The sequence below is a fragment of the Oncorhynchus keta genome, chromosome 20, assembly GCF_023373465.1.
Source record: "Oncorhynchus keta strain PuntledgeMale-10-30-2019 chromosome 20, Oket_V2, whole genome shotgun sequence".
In the NCBI taxonomy this organism is placed as follows: Eukaryota; Metazoa; Chordata; class Actinopteri; order Salmoniformes; family Salmonidae; genus Oncorhynchus; species Oncorhynchus keta.
The window spans coordinates 27,261,350-27,277,977 of NC_068440.1; the positions used below are offsets into that span (position 1 = coordinate 27,261,350).

At 40.7% G+C, this 16,628-nt stretch overlaps 2 protein-coding genes and 1 long non-coding RNA gene across 6 annotated transcripts; 1 reads left to right on the forward strand and 2 right to left on the reverse strand.

Moving 5' to 3' along the window:
• Window positions 1–1,793: 1,793 nt before the first annotated feature.
• On the reverse strand, window positions 1,794–3,916 carry LOC118374522 (homeobox protein Hox-A4-like). The gene is made up of 2 exons (XM_035760957.2): window positions 3,479–3,916; window positions 1,794–2,966 (listed from the first exon to the last, which is right to left on the reverse strand). Exons 1-2 carry the CDS (start codon window positions 3,891–3,893, stop codon window positions 2,623–2,625), a joined length of 759 nt encoding a protein of 252 aa, XP_035616850.1. The 5' UTR covers window positions 3,894–3,916; the 3' UTR covers window positions 1,794–2,622.
• LOC118374525 (uncharacterized) lies at window positions 2,803–10,398 on the forward strand. 4 transcript variants are annotated; one of them, XR_004823622.2, is made up of 4 exons: window positions 4,194–4,320; window positions 5,760–6,294; window positions 6,689–6,753; window positions 10,082–10,398. It is a non-coding gene; the product is annotated as an uncharacterized LOC118374525 (long non-coding RNA). The 4 variants fall into 4 exon arrangements; XR_004823623.2 differs by lacking the exons at window positions 4,194–4,320; window positions 5,760–6,294 and adding an exon at window positions 2,803–2,952; XR_008072972.1 differs by lacking the exons at window positions 4,194–4,320; window positions 5,760–6,294 and adding an exon at window positions 3,526–3,641.
• Window positions 10,399–13,195: 2,797 nt separating this feature from the next.
• LOC118374520 (homeobox protein Hox-A5-like) lies at window positions 13,196–15,834 on the reverse strand. The gene is made up of 2 exons (XM_035760956.2): window positions 14,396–15,834; window positions 13,196–13,893 (listed from the first exon to the last, which is right to left on the reverse strand). The coding sequence occupies exons 1-2, from the start codon at window positions 14,985–14,987 to the stop codon at window positions 13,637–13,639; spliced, it is 849 nt and encodes a 282-aa protein (XP_035616849.1). The 5' UTR covers window positions 14,988–15,834; the 3' UTR covers window positions 13,196–13,636.
• Between the last annotated feature and the right edge of the window lie 794 nt (window positions 15,835–16,628).

Here is a 16,628-nt window from a genome sequence, read left to right on the forward strand (position 1 = left end):
GCCAACTGCTGGCACAGAAAAGGCCTAGCCTAAGTTGGCAAGATAATTCTGTGTAATTTAAAATGTTTCCATAATGCATTACATTGAATTGCACTTGTATCCACTTATAAAGCTCAGATGGAGTTTACGAAGATGTAGCCATATTACGCATTCCTTTCCTGCTGTGCCCAATGCCATTTGATAAGAAAATACGCTGATTGTTATGCATATGCTATAACATTCCACTCAGGCCTACCTATTATATATATATATAACATAGCAATCCCTTCTGTCTATCAAGGATGGATTATGAATGCTTGTAAAGTCAGATACAGAGACAAAATGCTGCTTATGGCGAACAATAATAATGGCCTTGAATAACTGTTTTTTCATTTCGTTAACATATCTACTCGAAACTCAATGTTAGAGTCCATAATTATAAGAATGGCTTTCATTTACTAGAATAATGTAGATCCTTTGGAGAGGTCAACGAGGTCCCTTTTATAGCTACAGTAAATGGAAAAGTTGTTTTTTTCTAATAGCTCTAAGCGTGGTCTATCTCAATCTTCCTTTTGCACTCATGATCTGACAGAGGCGTTTGTGGGACGAATAGCAGTAGACGACTTTGAGTGAATGAACAGCACGTTTGCACACCTTCACAAAAATGTTGTTTCCGCATTGTCTCGTGGGCAAATATATATATATATATATATATTAAAAGCTATGGAGGACTGGACATTGTGTGTCGTAAGGTCAGAGGTCAAGCGGAGTGCTGCTAGTTGATGATTGGTCAGATACTGATGTGTCCTCCCGTTGAACCCTCTGATTGTTTAGATGTAGCAGGTAGTGACCAACACACGCTGGTATACTAGGGATTGAGAAGAAAATGCACATTATCCTTATAATAAAAAACGAAAACAGGAGCAGCCAAATGTGTGGCCAAATACTTCGCTAGAATATAACAGGTCTCTCTCTATTGGGCTACATAAAGTTTGTGGAACATGTATTATTATGGTAGTAAGTAATATCCTATTTCAATTTGCAACACTCTCATGCTTTCGAAATACTTTCCTATAGTAGTAGTTTACAGACTATTAACAAATATGCACACACGATTTAGTTTTGTATTGTGTTAACTGTGTATGCAATGTTGTAACAGAGAAACATGGCCCGAAAATCAACTTGTTTAGTTTAATAGCAGTTTATAGCAATCTGGAAAGTCCACTGAGAAAGATGCATCTGGGTGAAAAATAAAATGTTATTGGAGTTGTTGTATGCCCACTTTATGCACAACGATATTTCTGGATAATTGCGCGTCTTTGGCTGTGAAACTACATTGACTGAATGTCTTAGGACTGTGAACTTGCAAGGAGTGGGCTTTTGTATATATTTACTGACGTTTTAGGTGCTGCCCATTGGAATATCACTGGTCTGAGTTGTTTTGTCCAGAAAAAAACAAAAGTGGACAAACAAAGCAAAATTTAACACCCAGCACAGCTATCATAATTAGGTGAATTGTATTTCTTATAACGTTCATTACGCACGCACATTCGAAGCACTGGCTAGCTCATGCAAAAGTTTCAATCCCTGTTTGGGAATAGTGTAATGTCATTAAACGTTAAAGAAACAAGCACTATGCGTATTGAGTTTGTGAGCATTGTTAAATCATCCACAACCTTTGTGCGGCCTTTGACATAGGCCTACGCTATAGACAAGTTATGCTTTTGTTACCATAGCATTCAAAAATTTGATCTAACTCAATGCATATTATTCTGAAATATCTTACACTATTATATGCAAACCAACATCAGCCATACAATTGAAGTACATATTTATTTCACGAGAAACGTTTCTTGCATGTGCCTAAAATACAATACATTATTACACCGTTCATTAATCAAACAACATATACAAATATTCACAGTTTAGATCACACCACAAAATAGGGACACACTATCACAGATGAAACGAATCTACACTACTACACGAACAAACAAACGAGGTTGTCTTTTTTTAGCCGACAAAATGGATTCAGTATTGTGCCTTCGCTATGATTTGTCTATGTACATTAGGGGTGAAAGTCACCTGGACATTACACGAGTTAATAACACATTCAACAGTAAACCAACTCATTCACACATCACGAGCTAAACCCTAACTACTACCCTGTCCCATTCTAAACCTCGTGATAGGTCTCAGACCGGGCACTAAAACATCGTCATTCTTTCAAGTATATTAAAACTTTCCACGAGAATAAACAAAAACATTGCATATAAGAAAAAGAAAAACGCGGCCTCACATGTCTCTAGTCTCATTCTCTTTCTTTTTATTCTATGCAATGACACTTATAATCCAAGGTCCTGTGGTGCATTTGAATGTGCGTTAACCTTCTGTTCTAATAAACAAATACATTTCAGTTGCCATCTTGGGCAGTACGTGGCGGATTTCGAGCTCAATAATGAGGAGAGAGTGAACAAACAGAAAGAGGAGGTTGAGAGGGGAAATGGTTTTGAAAGGACGCGACAGGCCCAAAGGCCAAGGGAATGGGGTAATACCATGGGGGCCATACTCGAGAATCGGGCCACAAAATTCTGTTTCTGTGTTCTGTTCTCAGTCTGTTGGTTTGGCGCGAGGGTTCCATCACTATAGGATCGCGGTGCAAGGCGTGGGAACAAGCTGCTGGTGCGTGGCTGTTTTGGTTTTCTGTTGTTGCTGCTGCTGCTGCTGTGCTCCCAAGGACGAGGCTGAGCTTGCGGAGCGGATCTTTGTGTTCGGCAGCTTGTGATCTTTCTTCCACTTCATTCTTCTGTTCTGGAACCAGATCTTCACCTGACGTTCGGTCAGGCACATCGTGTGCGCGATCTCCACGCGCCTGCGTCGGGTCAGGTAGCGGTTGAAGTGGAATTCTTTCTCCAGCTCGAGAGCCTGCTGGCGGGTGTAGGCAGTGCGAGACCTCTTGGGCACTCCTCCATTGTAAGTAGCATTGACTGAAGAAAAGCAAGCACACACACATACAAGCAAGCAGTTGTTACTGCCACATGAAGCACTACAGTTCAAACACCACCTCCACTGGATACATTACAACTGTTGTTCTCCATAAAGGCTCGTTGGGAGTCTAATGGGGGTATAAAGCCTACGATGTTTTGTTGGGGGTTTCGCCTCAATTTCTTTGGAGACTCCGTGTGTACAAGCGCTCGCATCCAGGGACAAATCAAGCCTTAGAAAATGATTAACAAAATCGGCGGGGTTGTATATTACAGTTTGGCTGGGGTCCAGCCATGGAGGTATAGTTCTAGTTAAAAGACAACATAGACACATGGCCCCGGCAGACAAACACAGGCAATAAAATTTATGAGGGTTCTTAATTACCGACCCCGCTGCTCGATGGTCGTAAATTGCCGTTGTAAGGGGTGCTACTAGTGCTGCCTCAATGGGCGTGCATACGTTCCAGTGGTGGCTTGCTCTGTGGTTCCGGTATTTAAACGTGGCGATAACTCACCAACATGGACCTTCTTCATCCAGGGGTAGACCACCGGCACTTCCTTTCCCTTCTGTGCGCTGGAATAAGACTCAGTTGCGAGGCTGCAGTCTTTGCTCACGTCCGCCACGGCACCGCTGTCTGGGACTGGGTTGAGGCGAGGGCCATGGTTCTGGGCAACGGGGTGAGCCTGTGCGTGATGCCTGTCGGTGAAATCGTCGAGACCGTTGTTAGGGACATTACCGTAGTCGTAGCTCGGTTCTGTGTAGTTTGACCTCGGATAGGACGCCTCGTCGTGATGGGGAAAGCCCGAATCTTTTGGCCGTTCGTAGTACTCAGTAGGGGCGGGGATGTATCCGTTCTGTTGATATTCGTCGCATGGAGGAAAGGAAGGTTCGATATAGTTCGAGTTTATCAAGTATGAACTCATGATCATTAATTTGTGAAGTGCAACAATACTAATTTTTATCGCTCTGTCGTTATTCTGATCTCCACAAAACCCTCCTACTCTCTGTCAAATGTACAAAGTTGTCTGGTCACGTGTAAACCGCCACCAATCACCGCGTCTCCTGTGGGCATCATGTAAACAGGAACCAATGGAAAGCCTGGCATTGGCACAACGAAAATGTCTCAGACTAGCCTACGTTGGTGATTTCCTTATTTAATCAAAATAGATAAAGAAAAAAGTATCAAGCCAGTTGTTTACCACATTGACTCAACTAGTGTAAGTAACCCCTTTATTTAGCAGTAACCCACAGTAGACCACGGCCTTGAGGAGATGATGAGGAGGAGGATGATGATGATGTTGGGTATCTCATACTGTTGCCCAGGAAAAGGATGGGCTCTTTGGAAACAAGCAAACTGTACGTGTCTTATTTTCTGTCAAAGATGACATTGGAGCGCCTTTCCAATCCACTCCTTTCCAAAATGCTTTTCTTTCTAGTAAATTCTCAGTTGGTAATTCCGTTCGTAAAATTTAAATCTGTATTGTAACATTTTACTGATGGTGATGAACTAAATGAAATGGAAACTTGTTTACATAGATACTGATATTGATCGTGAACTGGAGACTAGAGAGTGACAGATTATGTGCACGCACAATCGAGGAAGTCAAATATTTAACTTGATTTGTGACACACACACACACAAAACAAAGCGAAGCAAAGATAAAACATTGCCTGGGTGCAGTTACGCGGCTCTGCGGTACACATTGTCACTTAAACCTATGATAACTCTGCATTTTAATTGTAACATCAAATAGTTTATATTTGGCTCATCATATACAAGATTGCATCTCAAAAGAAGGCCAAAAGAAGGCCAAATAACCGGTTGCGAATTTGCAATGATGTTAGTAGATGAGAAGTGAACACTTGTGTTGAAATGAAAAGCAACTCAATACAAAAGTAAGTGATCAACATGCATCGGCCTATCTACCGACGCACCGTCTACTGACAAAGCGCTTGTCAGTAATCACAAAGATAGGCCTATCTACCGACGCACCGTCTACTGACAAAGCGCTTGTCAGTAATCACAAAGATAGGCCTATCTACCGACGCACCGTCTACTGACAAAGCGCTTGTCAGTAATCACAAAGATAGGCCTATCTACCGACGCACCGTCTACTGACAAAGCGCTTGTCAGTAATCACAAAGATAGGCCTATCTACCGACGCACCGTCTACTGACAAAGCGCTTGTCAGTAATCACAAAGATAGGCCTATCTACCGACGCACCGTCTACTGACAAAGCGCTTGTCAGTAATCACAAAGATAGGCCTATCTACCGACGCACCGTCTACTGACAAAGCGCTTGTCAGTAATCACAAAGATAGGCCTATCTACCGACGCACCGTCTACTGACAAAGCGCTTGTCAGTAATCACAAAGATAGGCCTATACGACTCATGTTTAGAAGTAACTGCCTGCGATTGACTATAACTAACCTAGTTTACTTTACTAGTAAATATCCAACATAAACACCCATCATTTGTGCAGCATTTTAAACTATTGAGGTGGATGTCAGATAATAATTAGGCCTACAACATAAGTCTAAGGGCATATTAATAATAATAATCATCATAAATATAGTATACTATTAATAAGTACAATGCCAAACAACTGAAATAAATAACTAGACCTAAAATGCCAATATTCAAGCCATCACCTGAAAATATATTCAACCTCACGACCATGTATCCTACAAATAACCAAACACACTTCTCGTTTCATTTCACTATGACAAAAGTGCAATTATATACAGTTTATAATAGCAGCATCCCTGACCGTATCTCTTCTGTGCCATCAGTGTCTTGTCAACTGCCATCTCCACGACCTGCTTGCCCTCCATCTCACTATTCCGAATCCGAGGTGAAAATATCGAGGAAGCCTCCTCAACTGCACGAACAACTCTAGGGAAAGTGTCCGCGACTGTCCACGTGAAGAAGGCCCGGTGTGCGGTGGCAAGGGGGGCCAAACTTCGGAAATATTGAAAGCTTTATTTTTTTTTTCATTTTTTCGCTCCCGCTTTCTATTCGCTCCCCTAAACAGCGATAACTTCTCCCTGACCCCAAAGTGACACCGTTTCCATTTAGTTTCTGATTAATCTTGCCCATTGACAGTCTTTGTTAAACAACAAGGCGTGACTTCTCCAAAGAGGCGACATTTTCATATTTGTTAGACGTAGTGACCTGAAGTTCACCCCGGACTTGGACTTCGGTTTTCGGGTCTACTCGACTCTGGGGAGATAACGGTGCACTTAGTACGGGTCAGCACTCAACAGCGCCCCAAAAATAATAATAATTTGTGATTATTTTTTTGTTGTTGAACAGTACAAAACCCACGTAAGTCCACCTTTAAAATACTTACGTCGATTGTGCCACTCCTGTAGCGATGTTAGCCAACTGAAGGGACGCTTCAGTGTATCCTTGTCAAGGTTTGAGTTAGAAGGATATACATATGTATATTTATTCAAATGGTATCATACTGTTAGGCTTATGTTATTGTTGCTCACCTAGGCTCCTGTTTTTCCCGTTCAAACAAGGTCCTGCTCCGAGCTTTGTATGGATAAGACGGAAACGAAAGCCATCTCTATGGGATTTGTATTTTTGTCAGATATAGGCCTATGGCATTCTACGCATCTAAATAGCCAAAGTTGACAGGTGTTATATTACGATGTAATGTATTCTGCACCTGTAACTCATCGTGAATGACAAGGGGGGATATTTTATTCTGTAGATCTGGCCTCCAGAACGCATGTAGCCAAGACCACCGAGAGCCTATCTGTCAAGATAATATCCAAGGTAAGAATACTTGACTTGATATCTAAATCACATACACCCACCCACCACTTATGGTGCTGCCATATGGTGTATTATTATTATTATTATTTATCCTGCTACCAGTCACGTTCTCCTGATCCCTGTCTACATGTAAGCTGTACATCTACCTCAGTATCCCTGCACATTGTAAATGTGGTACTAACACTGACCCTGTATATAGCTGACATTCTCAACAACAACAAAAATTCTGTCTCATATTTCTTATTTCTCTTCTTTTTAATAAAAAAAATATATATTTTGATATTAAATATTGCATTGTTGGGAAGGGCTAGCAATTTAACCATTTCACTGTACTTGTGCATGTGACAAAGAAAACTTGAAACTTGAAATGTACAGTCAGTGTGTTATATATGTGTTATATAAATATGGGCAGGGTTGGCTATTATCCACTCTCTAGACATACAGTAGCCTAACCTTGAATGAGAGACCGGCTGTCGGTAATGCTTTACAGCTATTTGCAGTTGATTGCGTTTAATACACTGCTTTTTGCACTTACTATAGTCATTTTTTATTGAACATCTTGAGATGGGAAAACGTGTTTATTCTGAAGTTGAACATGTTTTTTTACGCCCTAATGTTAAACTTAGTTAAAATCACAAGTTTTATTTTGACACTTCTCAAACGTGATGATCTAATAAACTTTTCAGCGACATAAATATGCTATTTTAAACAAACACATTCAGTGTTTTACGATTTTAGATGGAAAATGTGAAATATGATAAATGGACTTTCACAATATAAAAAGAGAAGCATTAATAAATATGGGACTGGTACTAATCTTGTTTGTGCAATGTGGATCAGGCTATGGCAACGTTTCTGTAACAATTATTCTAAATAAAATTCGTCCAAGGCATCTAAGTTAATTAGCAAAAGAGCAAAAAGTCTGGTTATAAATTTGAAAAATCTAGCCTACTATTCTATTCATTTGCTAAAGTAATGTGTGAGAAAGAAGTGTATTGCCACGCCTCCTGTCCTTCCCACATATAACGAATATAATATATATATCAAACTGACACAGTGCTGTAAATGTAGACAGTAAGAAAAGTGCTCTGATGATAGTGACTGATAATACATGGTTGCTACAAGGCCCCTTGTCTGTTAGGAGGACCAGGCTGCAGAGGAAAATATTCACTAGGTGGTAAAGGTAAGGGTGTTATCATAACATACTATTTTGCCCAATCCGTATGTTCTAAATTTATACGACAGAACATATACTCAATTTTCTTCAATAAACAGTTGTTAGAATTGTGCCATAACCCAATTCGGTATTATTCTATAAGAAAAAGATCACTTGCGGAAGCTATTTCCGATATTTATTTATGATAAAGACACACCTCCAATTACCATATTATTCCTTTAGCTCTTGACTCTTTTTAAATAAATGAAGATTGAATAACCAATAGTTAGGCTATTTTATAATAGGCCACTTGTTTGTTTAACAAAACGAAATATGAATGAACAATTTGGGAATAAATTGTTACTGACATGGCAGATCTAACAATTTCGAGTGCACAGTTTCATTAGACGTTTTAGGAAAATAGCCTACATTAGCCTACATTTTGCCATGTCTTGAAAACCAATTGTATCTATTACAATATAGGCTAGATGCATATTTTCAGAAAAATTATCCCCATGAAAGCTCATTGGGTTAGCAATGTTCATGTAGAATTATATGGGGATGGGGCTCATATTCTCACAGTTTTACGGGAAAGGAAAACGCTTGTGTTCGATCTCTTTATGCAGCTCCATCCCTTTAGAAGCTTTATGGCCTAAAGCCTAACGCATTTTCAAAACCTAATACAATTATAACGGTGTTTTTGTACTAATTCAGAAAAGTTTATAACACTTCACGTTTTTCATTTATTATTATTATTATTATTATTATTATTTTTACATATTTCTTCTTTGTAACCAAAATCAGCTTGTGGGTGACTTTGTGTAAGGCAAAAAACAAGACGTGTTGCTTAGCAGAGCGAGAGTAAGGCTAAATGTTTTTTAAGGAGTCCGGAGGCTCCATTTGGGGGGCTGTGGCCATAGCCTACCCATCACCCTGTGACCGGGGTAAGAATATCAATCCTCAAAATGCTAATTTTGCCCTGGTCCCTAAACATAACCAATGCAATTTATTCAAAGGAAATTCACCAATCCACAGCCTTAATAAAATGCTGGCCACTCAATCTTGGGTCTGGGGACGGGCGGGGGTCCACTCCCCTCGGTCCCTGACTCGGGGTCACCCCGCTTTCAGGGTTCACCTGGAGTGCACCGTCAAACATATGTAATTCAAAGCTATTCTATCTTTTGTGTGGAGAGTCAAGATCGCTATTATAACGCTGGCATCAGGCCCCGGCTGAACAGATGAAGGAGACTTGTTCAGCGGGTAAACTTTTGACCCCAATTTTTCCTCCTCTTCCCCGCTATCTCGAGTTCATCAGTCCCACCCCTGCGAGGCTTAGCTGCCCAGGCGAGGTTTCTGGCTGCTCAGGACGAAAAATGTATTTGCTCTATATTCCTTTCTGTTATCATTACTGTAATTATTGTCATGAATATTATAATTAATGGTATCCTTTAGTAACAATAAAGGCAGGCCTATAACAGAATAACTGTAGTTGTATCTCTGTACTGTCTCACTGTGTGTTTTGGTTACAACACACCGCTCTGCATACCTCTAATACAGTATGTACATTATATTTAAGTAATAGGCCCGAGGGGTTGGGGTATATGGTCAATATGACACTGCTCAGGGCTGTTCTTACTCACGAAGCAACACGGAGTGCCTGGATACAGCCCTTAGCCGTGGTATATTGGCCATATATCACAAACCCCTGAGGTGCCTTATTGCTATTATAAACTGGTTACCGACGTAATTAGAGCAGTAAAAATAAATGTTTTGTCATACCAGTGGTATATGGTCTGATATACCACGGCTGTCGGCCAATCAGCATTCAGTGCTCGAACCACCCAGTTTATAATGACATTTTTGTCATTTAGCAGGCCCTCTTATCCAGAACAACTTACGTTATTCATTCGTTTGTATCAAGCAAACCACTCAGGGATGCATGTGTGTCCTTCATACTTTTGTGTGCCTCACATCTACCTACTATGCCATACTGCTCAAATGTACCACAGGCTATCCAACAAAAAAACGAATGTAATATGCAAATTTTATTTTGCCACTGCAATGTGTATGTATTAAGGCAAGCAAACCGGTCAAGTATATGTGTGTCCTATCCTACTATCGTGTGTGTGTGTGTGTGTGTGTGTACGTGCGCGTGTGTTCTCCTCCTATCAGAAGCTGGCTGCGGATGACACTGAACTTGGCCTAAAGCGAGCTCTGCTGGTGGCTCCGGGAGGATGCAGATTTATCTTTCTGCTATGGCTGACCTCGCGGTGAACCGCGCGCTGGGGACGGTTCTTTTTTTCTGCATGGCATTGTCTGCCTTGCTGTGCAACGCATAAGGGACCCCGATTTGGACATTTTAATTGTGTAACAATGGTGTACATTTCTCCCCAGACGTCACAATGATAATGGCATAGAATAATGGTTTTACTTATATTTTCTACACCACAAACTGTAATGGAAATAAAGTTACATTTCGTTGCATTGGCTATCTGTTTACACGACTTAGTGATATATGTAAACTATTAGGTTACTGGGCGGAGAAGGGGAGGATGGGGAATATGGTTGGGGTCAAACCACGTCAAATCACCAGATGAGTCCGTTTGAATTCAATCGATCTATTGATATTAAGTCCTATGAAGTTAATTTTTTTCAGATGTATTCATTGAATTTCAATCAAATACTTTGAGATTACATTGATTGAAATAGAATTCACCGATTAAAAAAAGGTTATGAATAGACTGTAAGAACTAATTTAGAGTTTAGACTTTAAGATTTCTGATACTTCAAATATAATGTTTTGTACTTACAGTAGGCCAACATGTACTTCTTAATTAGACATGGGCAATGCACCCATTATCCGAATGCTTTAATCATCACGACATGATAAAGGCCTAATTGAAATGTGTCAACATATGAGAGCAACACACAACGATGGAAATTGAGTCAGAAATCCATAACTGTCAAATAGTAAAACACTGTTATACACATCAAATAGGCCTGACACATAGCTACGTAGTAGAAACACAGTTTAACTAAACCTAGACTGTTGCCACAGAGTCTACATTACAGTCTACATTACAGCCAAAACAACAACGTAATTAGGCTATAGACTAAGCTAAACAAGAAACTGATGCAGAGCAGTTTTCCCAGCAAACGAAAAAAACGCAATCTAAAGAAAACTATTGTGATTGTGAAAATGCGTCACAATACAAAAGTTACACACACCTTTGTGACGCATTTACAAATTGGCTACTTTGATAAATCTATCCTTTCCTGGAGATATTGGTATCTGAGTGACCACCTCCGCACGGACGTACGCGCCCAGGCTCTGCAAAGAGGTCACCATGCAGCGAGAGTGACACTCTCCAAGAGGTCAACTGAACTTTATAACCCCAAAACACAAAATGACGTGGCTGAGACAAAACGGAATACCTTTTTAAATGTGGCCCTGCTGCTTTTTGTCATGTGTTGTGTTAACTCTACAGTGTGTTAATGAGGAAACCTGACCAAAGCGACAACTGCAGCTCCAAAGTTGTGCTTTAACTTCCCACTCACCCACTAAAAAACATGATACCGAAAGTGTTGTAATGATAGTCAAGTACTGTATACAAACATATTTCAGTTAAACAATGACAATGCAAACACCATAAAACAAGATTTTTGGCTTGTCCAGCACATGAATAGCTATGAAGAGGCCAAATACCCCCCTTGTGTTATACAGGAAGTGAAAAAACAACGTGAAGTTTGTGGGGGTGGAAGTGGACAGAAGCATAATTATCCCACACGCAGTAATGGATTATGAGTTTCACCACAGATGGAGGGAAACAAGTTCCACTGGGAAGGAAGCAATTAAATATCCATGAGCCGGACCCAACCCTGGCCAACATCTGCCGAGAAAGACCAGTATTCAGCTCATAACCAACTGAGAAATTAGCGTAATAGGCTAATAAGGACAAATAGATCGTCCGAAAACAATCATAATGCTGTTTCGAACAGGGTGGCTGTTCGGAGCCAAGGGAACGGAAGGCTACAGGCTACTCAAGGGCAATAGAGGCAGAAACTTACCTCGAGACAGGAGCTCTCTCCTCATGTGAGTCTGGTGCGCAGGGTCCATCGCGAGGCGTTCTGGTGAACGAGGAGCAGCTGTAACGGGCAAGGAACACTTTTTACAGCCTGCAAGGAGAGAGTCAGACGAAGCCTCGCGTCAGTGCTATTATATGTTATGTGCAATATACTGTCAACTCCCCAAAACCATAAAACTTACTTTAATGGCCACCACGTGACCGTTTATGGCCAGTGAGCCTATCTGGCCGCGCTCTAGATGATTTTTACGATCTAATTCATAGACAAAACCCCCATTCATTTGGCACCCAAATGTCAGGCCGGAACCGGCATAATAAAGTTTACGGCTCAAAAAGTCGAACGGATTTCATGAGAGTAGTGAGCTCGAGCACAGGGGACGCAGAGCCCCTAGAGCAGGTCACTGGCTAGGACCCGCTTTTGACCCACGTGCAGAGGTGAGTAAAGAAAGCGGATATAGATTTGTCTACCTGTTGATTTTCTCGACCTTGAAACTAGCTGGGAAAGTGTAGCTTTTTAAGTTTCAAATGCAATCAATGGGGTGAAAGGGTTACAGTGGGGGGGGGGGGACGAACATTTCAGGACTGCATTTCAGGTTAGGCATAGTCTTGACCTAGAAAAACAAGTTACAGCAGGCCTATGAAGTTTGCATTCAACAACTAAAATGTTGGACAATTCTGAGACATACAAACATGCGTTTTACCACCTAGGCACATGAAGAAATCATCGAAATAACAAATAATTTACAGTCTGTTGTTCCCGTAGAAAGTTTATTATAATCAGCGTCACCATAACAATATTATTTTAATTTTCCAGTCATTCTTTAAAAACATTTACAAAAAGCTTATATCACGATGGCGCTTACGCGATGGGATCCACTATGTATCCCTTCCCATCCAAACTAACGAGGAAAAAAAACGTACACACAAAAGACAGAAACACATTCTAAGAAGATGCGCCAGGTTAAACAACTTTACAGCAGCTCGTGCAAAAGAAGGTACATAGGCACAGCTACACACACTGGGTCGGAACTGCGGTTCCATCACGTGTTCACAACGCACAACAATCACATAAGGCTTATTAAGTCTGTCTACAATAAGGAACACGTTATCTGAGTTTGGTACAATACATCCAACAAATAAATACATAGGCCCACTTACATACATATATATAAAACAAAGGCTATACACAAAAGCAACTACATTTCTTATCAAGTCATTATTTATTTGAGTTTCTATACTGTTTTATGAGTGCAATATGTTACACAACTTTTATTGGATAGTTAATAGACTTATTTGTGGTAACTTTAAGTTTTTACAATTTTGAACAAGAAATAAGTTAAACATGTATTTCCCATTGGTTTTTCCTTTAAGACAAACATTTACAGAACGCAAGTTTTTTTTAAACTCACACAAGCATTACATTTACATTTACATTTAAGTCATTTAGCAGACGCTCTTATCCAGAGCATTATCATGGTCAAAATAAAATAAATAAAGAGGAAATTATTGGCTGGAGCTTGCATGGACACGTGGATGTTCACTGTCCTAAGAAGCCCTCGGAAAGTCTCTTGGGCTTTTGACATGATGGGAAGTTTTCCCAAGCTTTGTATTATTTTATTAGTGCTCATCGGGGAACCGAATATCAGGGATGGTTGTAACCTATACCCCCTGCCGCTGCCATGCTCATGCTATTTAGTTTGTTGTCCTTTTTCCACTTCATCCTCCGGTTCTGGAACCAGATTTTGATCTGGCGTTCTGATAGGCAGAGCGCGTGCGCTATCTCGATCCTCCGTCTGCGGGTCAGATAACGGTTGAAGTGAAACTCTTTCTCGAGCTCCAGTGTCTGGTAACGCGTGTAGGCTGTCCTCGCCCTCTTTCCCTCTGGTCCGGTCAGACTGTCTGGTGGTAACACACACAGGATGCTACCATGAGCCCACAATCAAAATAGCAACCTACACAACTATGTTTACTAACGCTTTATGCAGGAAATACATTTTACTGATAACTCTTCCATGGAGCCTAATCCACATAAACACACATTTATACACTATTCACACACATTTCACATACACCTTAAAACGCAGTGGAAGTGCCAATCAATTTCACAAAGTGTGTCTTGTAAAAATGCCATACAAATATAGAATAATCCGAAAGAATGGCAAAAGAAAACCTATCATCCTATATTTAAATCAAATGTTCACCTCCTGCATTTTGGTAAGAAGAAAATGTCCTGTGTTTTCATGCCACGTTGAATTAAAAAATGGAAACAAGCACATCTTAAAATGGCTATAGGGCACACCATCCCCACACACACCACAAACCCACACAGAGACAAGACGAGCTGTATCAAGTACAAAACACAAACACAAGCGTCGACCTAAACAAAATACTGCTGTTTTACCATGATTTATGTGCAGTTTCCTCATCCAGGGGTAAATATGGGGCTGGGCACCGTCGGTGACATTTTGGGAAGTTGTCTGCGCCCTTCCCGCGGGCTTCTCTTCCTGGAGGGGGGACGCTTTGGACACACACACCCGGTTCAACAGAGTGCCTCCATTCGAACTCGGGGTCGTGCAGGGGCTCGTTATGGAGTTCTTTATGTCTCGGTGTTGAGGTTGAGACTCGCTGACCGGAGACGAGCAGCTCGCGACAGAGGAGGAGCACGGGAGCGGGTCAGGTGGAGGCGAGAGGGACGTCGTCTCGGTGGCGCTCGCGGGCTGGGTGTACCTGGGCGTCTCGACCGAGGACGTTGTTGTCGCCACCGACTGGTTCGGGGAGTAGCCCTGTGCCCGCACGCTGGCCATAAAGTGCCCGTTACCGCGACTGACAGTGAGGTCCATCCCGTTGTAGCCATAACCGTACCTGCTGGAATGCATGGTCGTGGGGTCCCTGTATTGCTCGTTTGCAGAGCTGTGGTCTCCATAATTATGTAACTGGAAATCCGCGCCATTGGGATAGCGACCGCAGAATGAGTTTACAAAATAGGAGCTCATTGGTTGATAATTCCAATATTGTTGTTTAGCAGGTATTTGTTGCTTTTTTGTGGAGAAAGTAATAACGTGTGTACTTGATTTGTGGCTCTTGATGGTTTTGCGCGTTCTATAGCACCCTTGCACAATTTATGATGAATTATGGAAATGAGTAGAACATGTACTTGATTCTCTCTTACGTAGGCGCCCAAATATGGGGTACTGCTGAGAATCACGTGCTTTTGTTGACCAGTCGTAAATCCTGCTTGATGACCTCCAGAAGTAAACTCGTGCACAAATAGGAAATCTTGGTGGGATGTTAGGGAGGCGCGCCTGGGTATGCGCCTAGGCAGGGCGCTCGCGGGGCCCGGGTTGCGTCTCTTGGATTGTCGTCGCGCGCCATCTTCTGGTCGCAGTCTGGCACTGCCTGCGACAGTGTTTGAGGCGTGGGCTCCGAACGGGGTCGTTCAGAGGTTAACGACCATTGCGGCAAAAGCATGGTCTCCCCAAACAATACAACAAGAAACGCAGTGTATACTGAATATGCAACCTCTCCACTGATAGAGAGTATAGAGATAAATCTGTATTCAATGTTATCCTCATTAACCTTCGCGTTGGGAATAAAACACGTACAGTACAAGAAAAAACAAGTACAAGAAAAATATATATGTCTAGAAACTTAAATTTAGTTAAATATTTCGTTAAACCATGTTGGAATATCCTATATGAATCAACTCTTTGGACATTTGAATAAATTGCAAATGTGTTTATCAATAATAATCATTTTACAGGTGAAGCTTAGTTTACTGATATGCATAGAGCCGTCACAACCTGCAGTTATAATCCAATCTAATAGAATGGCAGTCATTCCTAAATGTTAGATACGCAAAAAATGTGGCATTTGAAACAACGTAAGTTTCGTCTTTTAGATGACGACAGAAAGTAGGCTACAATACAGTAGTCTCAATAGACAACACTTCACCCCTCCAGTGAAATTCCATAAATACTTTTAGAAGTCTGAATGAAAATAAACCAGGTTTTGATCAACAAATTATGACTGAATTATGCTAATTAGATAATTAGGCACAAAAAAAATCTGCATAAAATCTTGCAGCTGTGTGTAATGAATAGCCTCATCTCTAGAAAACATGAATGGCATAACAATAATATACATTTTGCATTCGTTTTTTTGCAAATATGGATAACTAAAGTCCATTTTCAGAACAGGAAAAGGAGGAGCAGAAAAATTATAGGTATGTTTGAAAATAATCTAAACACATAATGTAATCTAAACACATGTTGTAATCTAAACACATATTGTAATCTAAACACATGTTTTAATCTCAACACATGTTGTAATCTAAACACATGTTGTAATCTAAACACATGTTGTAATCTAAACACATGTTTTAATCTCAACACATGTTGTAATCTAAACACATATTGTAATCTAAACACATGTTGTAATCTAAACACATGTTGTAATCTAAACACATGTTTTAATCTAAACACATGTTGTAATCTAAACACATGTTGTAATCTAAACACATGTTGTAATCTAAACACATGTTGTAATCTAAACACATGTTTTAATCTAAACACATGTTGTAATCTAAACACATGTTGTAATCTAAACACATGTTGTAATCTAAACACATGTTGTAA

Coding starts and splice junctions, on each gene's coding strand:
- LOC118374520 (XM_035760956.2), bottom strand. CDS start 14,987: ATGAGCTCCTATTTTGTAAACTCATTCTGCGGTCGCTATCCCAATGGC. Junction 13,894..14,395: donor GAAACTGCACATAAATCATG/GTAAAACAGCAG, acceptor TGTTACCACCAG/ACAGTCTGACCGGACCAGAG.
- LOC118374522 (XM_035760957.2), bottom strand. CDS start 3,893: ATGATCATGAGTTCATACTTGATAAACTCGAACTATATCGAACCTTCC. Junction 2,967..3,478: donor GATGAAGAAGGTCCATGTTG/GTGAGTTATCGC, acceptor GCTTTTCTTCAG/TCAATGCTACTTACAATGGA.